Genomic DNA, 5055 nt, shown 5'->3' with positions numbered 1-5055 from the left:
CTGAAGAGAGAAGAACAGTCTTGGCTTGGATGGTGGGTAGGACACTGTGATACTTAGAATCTGCTTGAGATAGACATTTTGGAAACTTGATCATTCGTGACTGGAGGATTGTGTACAGGGAGTTTTGATTGTGAACAGGGAGGATTGTGAACAGAGAGTTGTTTTCTGATACCCTCTAATTATGAATGTAATAGTCTAGTTCACGAGCAGAGTCAATGATCAGGATGAGTGGTAGGGAAGTTTGGAACTAATGACTCATTAGCTGACAGTCCAGCACAGTGTACATTTTCCTTGAATTCTAATTGCTGGTTTGTAGATTTTCATAGTTGTGTCATCAGATAAAATACCAATCAAAAGATTTACTTCATATGATGCAGGAACTTATGAAATATAGGAAAGTGCTTAGAGAAAAGCATGGATTTGGTTCTTCACATAGTTACTAAATGGGAAACAAATGAGATCAAAGAATAAATTTAAATTTTACAAAAACTATGGCCATTAATTTCGGGTGCATGTAGCATACTGACATAAGGTATCAGTCAAAGGAATGAGTGTTAAGTGAGGAGGGAAAATATCCTCAAATGTGATGTAGAATGTCCATGTCTCTGCAGGGCTACATGCAGCTACATGAAGTGATGATCAGGAAAGAGTACAGGAAGTTGCATCCAGTCTTATTCGAGGAAGAAAAGCAACACATAAAGAATCTGAGAAAGGAAAGCCAGTGGATTTTGGAGAAACTAAGAAAAAGTGAAGCCATGATGGTCCAAAAGAGGAATCAATTAAGAGACATGTTTCAGGAACTGGTGGTGATGTGCCATGGAACACATCTGGAGCTGCTTCGGGTGAGTATGGAGAGGTACATGACATGACTCTTAACTGGAGACCACAACTGTGACTCTGTTACTGGATCCGCCAAGATAGGTTTACATATTTTCCACAATATAAGGTGGGTGTGTTTCCTTTTTAGAAATATTCTGAATATTCTAAATTCTATCCTGACCATAAAAGGGTTCAAACTTGATGGTACTGAATGAGGAGATTCCTCAAATATTTCTTTCTTATTTTTCTTTTTGGAATAGTAAATGTTACTAAACATTACTAAATAGTAAATCTTCCTTTTTCACTAGCTTTCCATTTTTGTCTTTCTCAGCTATTATGCATGGATTTGGGGGAAAGCTGTTTTTATACCATTTTTTGTAAGCCCTTTTTCCTTGAGTTCTTTATGAGGTGGGGTTTTGAATACAGTGTCTCATTCTGCGGTCCACAATAGGCTCCAAATGACAGTAATCTGCCTGCCTCAGCCTCTCAAATGCTGGAATTACAGGCATAAGCCACAGTGCCTGGCTGCAGCCACCATTTGGGCTTACCCTTAAATAAGGTCATACTACCTTTTATGGACAAGCCCAGGGAAGACTGTGCTAATGGCTGTGAGTTTGAATCCCTGAACTGTCACCGAAGGCTTTCTCACCCTTATTTTACTCTCAGGATTCTGATTAAGTTAAATTAAGATTCTATAAACATGCTTGACTGACATTCTGAGAGATAAAATTTTACAAGGTGGGTGGGTGTGATGTGATTTATATTATTTCAACTTTAAACCAAAAAAAAGAGATGGCACTTGGACAGATATCTAACCTTTTCCTGTTTTCTTCACAGGATCTTGGAGAAATATTGGCAAGGTGAGTTTAGACATCAATAAAATCTAGTGTACTATTGAGAGTTATGAAAGAGACCTTGTTCTTTAGGGAATCAAAGTTATACTTGAAAGATAATAACTGTTGCATGTACATGTATTGGGGCATTTTTGTGTTCATGTTTAGACATAATCTTACTGGATAGCCCTGGCTCACTAAGAAACTCACTAGGTAGACCAGGTTATCCTTGATAACACAAATATCTGCCTTCCTCTAGGGTACTGGGAGTAAAGGCCTGCTCCATCACACCAAGCATGCTTGGGTGTTTTCATATATGATTTCTGTTCCCCTTGCTTTTTTTTTTTTTTTTTTTTTTTTTTTTTTTTTTTTTTTTAATGTGCTGGTGCCAGCCGGCCAAGATGGACAGTACCTGCAAGGGAGAGTGATGATTGAAAGAAAAAACAAAAGACAGAGAAGAGATACTTGGGAGGACTGTCAGTAGAGACTGCAGCACCGGTTTATTTTAGTCCGCCTTTTTATACAGAAGAACATCAGAGCTAGCCACTGTTTGCTTAGCTCAATTAATTTCAACAGCTGTTTTTCCCACCTGTATCTGAGGGTCAAGGAGCGGTCAAATGCTTGTTGTGAACTCCACCATATAAACACATTCCTCCTGACTTGGCAGATTAGGTACTGGTGTGCAAAACACAAACTCAGTAAACAAGCCTGCCACAGCTCAATGTACATAATGGATTAATAGCTCCCAACATTTATGTGTAACTGAAGTATTATATGCTTTGGGGATCGATGCTGAAGTTTCTAGCTGTAAACTTATGAACACTGGTCGAGGCTCATGGGCCATATTTTTCTCAGGTAGTAGATGAAAGAGGCAGGTAGCATTGAGGAATGTGTTGGTAGCAGGAACGAAGAGTCAGAAAGGCCATTGAAAGGAATGTGCCCTGTCTCCTAATCCTGGAGTTTCACCCTCCTATCAGGAAACCTGCTGAGCTTAGTAGTTATATCATTTTTAGTAATTTATTATTATTACCATTATAACTGTGGTTGTGTATGTGTGTGTTGTTGGGAGTGTGAGTGTGAATGCAGACACGTGTAGGTGCTATGATGCATTTATGGAGTTCAGGGGAGATATTTGGGATGTGAATTTTCTCTGTGGGTTTCACTGTGATGGCATCTTTTGCACCAGGCAGATCAATTTCTTCTACTTGCAGGAGTGAGTCCATGCAGTGGTGCATGCCCCAGCCCGTGAAAGCAGCACTCAGTGCCAAGCCCATCACTGGTCTAATCCATAGGTTCAACCACTACCAAGGTGAGTGTTAGCACTGCTGGAATAACCAGAGAGTGCCCTTAAACCATGGGGTGTCTTTCCTACTCATTAGACTCTTTAATTTGACAGGAGCATATGCCAGAGAATTCCACATTTGTGGTAATATTTATTAACATGGTAACTGTGATCAAGAAAAACATCATAAACACAATAATGTGATTCAGGCTGAAAATATATCTGTGGTGCAATTACATGTAGGTAATTATAAATTAATTCAGGACATTTTAATTTAAATTCAGAAAGCCCAGTAATGGAGATCATGGCTTTAGAGATGGCTCAGTGGTAAAGAGTGCTGGCTGCTCTTGCAGAGGATCTGGGTTCAGTTCCCAGCACCTACATGGTGGTTAACAACTGTTGTAATTGCAATTCCAGGGGCTTCATTGACCTCTTCTAGCCTCTCCAGAAATTGCATGACATGGGTACACTTACCTACATACAGGCCAAACAGTCATATGTACAAAGTAAAAATAAAAATTTAAAGCATCAAAATATAAACCAGATATCATTCTGAACACTGGTAATCCTGGAGCTCTAGAGGCAGAGACCAGAGGATTGTTTATGAATTTGAGCTCAGCATTTTTTATACAGTAAGTATCATGTGAGCAATGACTCACTGGCATGATCCTGTCTCCGAAAAAAAAGTAAATGACCAAATGCACAAAACAATATACCATGAGAACTAAAAGTAAAACAAGTTGGCAGATAATTCATTGTCTTATTTCCCAGGTAAAATAAAATCTGAATTAAAACTTCACAAGCAACGATAGCTCTTAGACAGCCAGGTGTTAACAAGAGTCAATTGTGTCTAAGTATGCACCTGTAGCTTTTCCTTCTTAATTATCAATATGATTAATGAGCTCGAAATCATAACACCAATGGGAAAATGGTTACCACTGATATCTTATGTGTAACATCTTATGAAGAGAGCAATGAAGCCAGGAAATGATCTGGACGTGGTTGCAGGGCACACGTCCTTTAACACAATATATTCTTGTCAGGTTTATTCCACTATATGTGGACTCTACTTTTGTCAATTCAGTATGTTTCCATCTCTCATCTAAGAAATGTAAATTTTATTTTAAGTGAAATATTTTATTCTCTCCACAGTGAACATTTCTTTGGAAACTATAATCATGATCCATTACAAGATGAGCCTATTTAATTATGTGAAGCGACTCAGCTTTAAACATCACCTCCAGGACACATCTGTGAATTCTGATGAAGCCTACTATATCTCCTGGGGAGCACAGAGATTCAACTATGGGAAACATTACTGGGAGCTGGATGCAACTGACTCTTGGGACTGGGCTATAGGGGTCTGTAAAGATTCCCAGTTAAATAGGTGTGGCCCACTGATTGAACTGAAGGACATGTTCCTTCTTGTATTTGTGAAAGACTGTGACCATTACAGCCTCCTGACTACCTCCCCATCACTTACTCACTATGTAGAGATACCACTGGGCAAGGTTGGGGTGTTCCTTGATTGTGACCTTGGAAGTGTGAGTTTCTTCAATGTAGCCAAGAATTCCCTCATATGGAGGTACCCTGCTGGCTCCTTCAATTTTCCTGTCAGGCCTTTTGTCTCGGCTGGCTGCACATGATGGGGACAAGATGTACTCTAAGCCATCCATAGCTCAGGGAGCCTGTCTCAGTTGAAGTTAAATAATGTAGTGCCTGTTAAGTGTTTCCTACTTTATTGCTATCTATTTCATAGAAATTAAACATTTAATATAGAATGTGAAAGATGGTTGACTCTGATTGTTTTACATCTTTAATTCATATATTCCACCAGGGACATTTGTTTTGGATGCTTAAACATTGTTTTGTAGACTGGTGAGAATTACTAAACTCTTAACTAGTGATATGGTTCAGCGATGAGCCCTTTACATGCATGCTCAGGACCCTGGTTTGAATCCCTATTGACCTAAATAAACCTAGGTTATTCATCAAAAGTGAATAAATTAAGAAGTAGCAGAATCTAGTCCATCCTCAGGAAAAGGAATATTTTCGTTTTCCTGAATAAAGAAAAGTTATTCTTTCCTTCATCTTTCACTTTCCTATTTTAAAGCCATTTTT

The 5055-nt window shown here is 38.9% G+C and overlaps 1 protein-coding gene across 1 annotated transcript; it reads left to right on the top strand.

Annotated features, from left to right (window-relative positions):
* Positions 1–611: 611 nt before the first annotated feature.
* Positions 612–4580, top strand: LOC103729890 (tripartite motif-containing protein 43B-like; the record flags this gene model as incomplete). The annotated part of the gene is made up of 4 exons (XM_008827965.1): positions 612–842; positions 1657–1679; positions 2864–2961; positions 4087–4580. Coding segments are annotated over 4 exons (846 nt in total), but the record flags the coding sequence as incomplete, so codon positions are not given.
* Positions 4581–5055: the final 475 nt, after the last annotated feature.

The sequence above is a fragment of the Nannospalax galili genome, unplaced genomic scaffold, assembly GCF_000622305.1.
Source record: "Nannospalax galili isolate Female #2095 unplaced genomic scaffold, S.galili_v1.0 scaffold1753, whole genome shotgun sequence".
In the NCBI taxonomy this organism is placed as follows: domain Eukaryota; kingdom Metazoa; phylum Chordata; class Mammalia; order Rodentia; family Spalacidae; genus Nannospalax; species Nannospalax galili.
The sequence above is the reverse complement of the archived record's forward strand: the minus strand, read 5'-3'. Positions and strand labels throughout refer to the sequence as shown.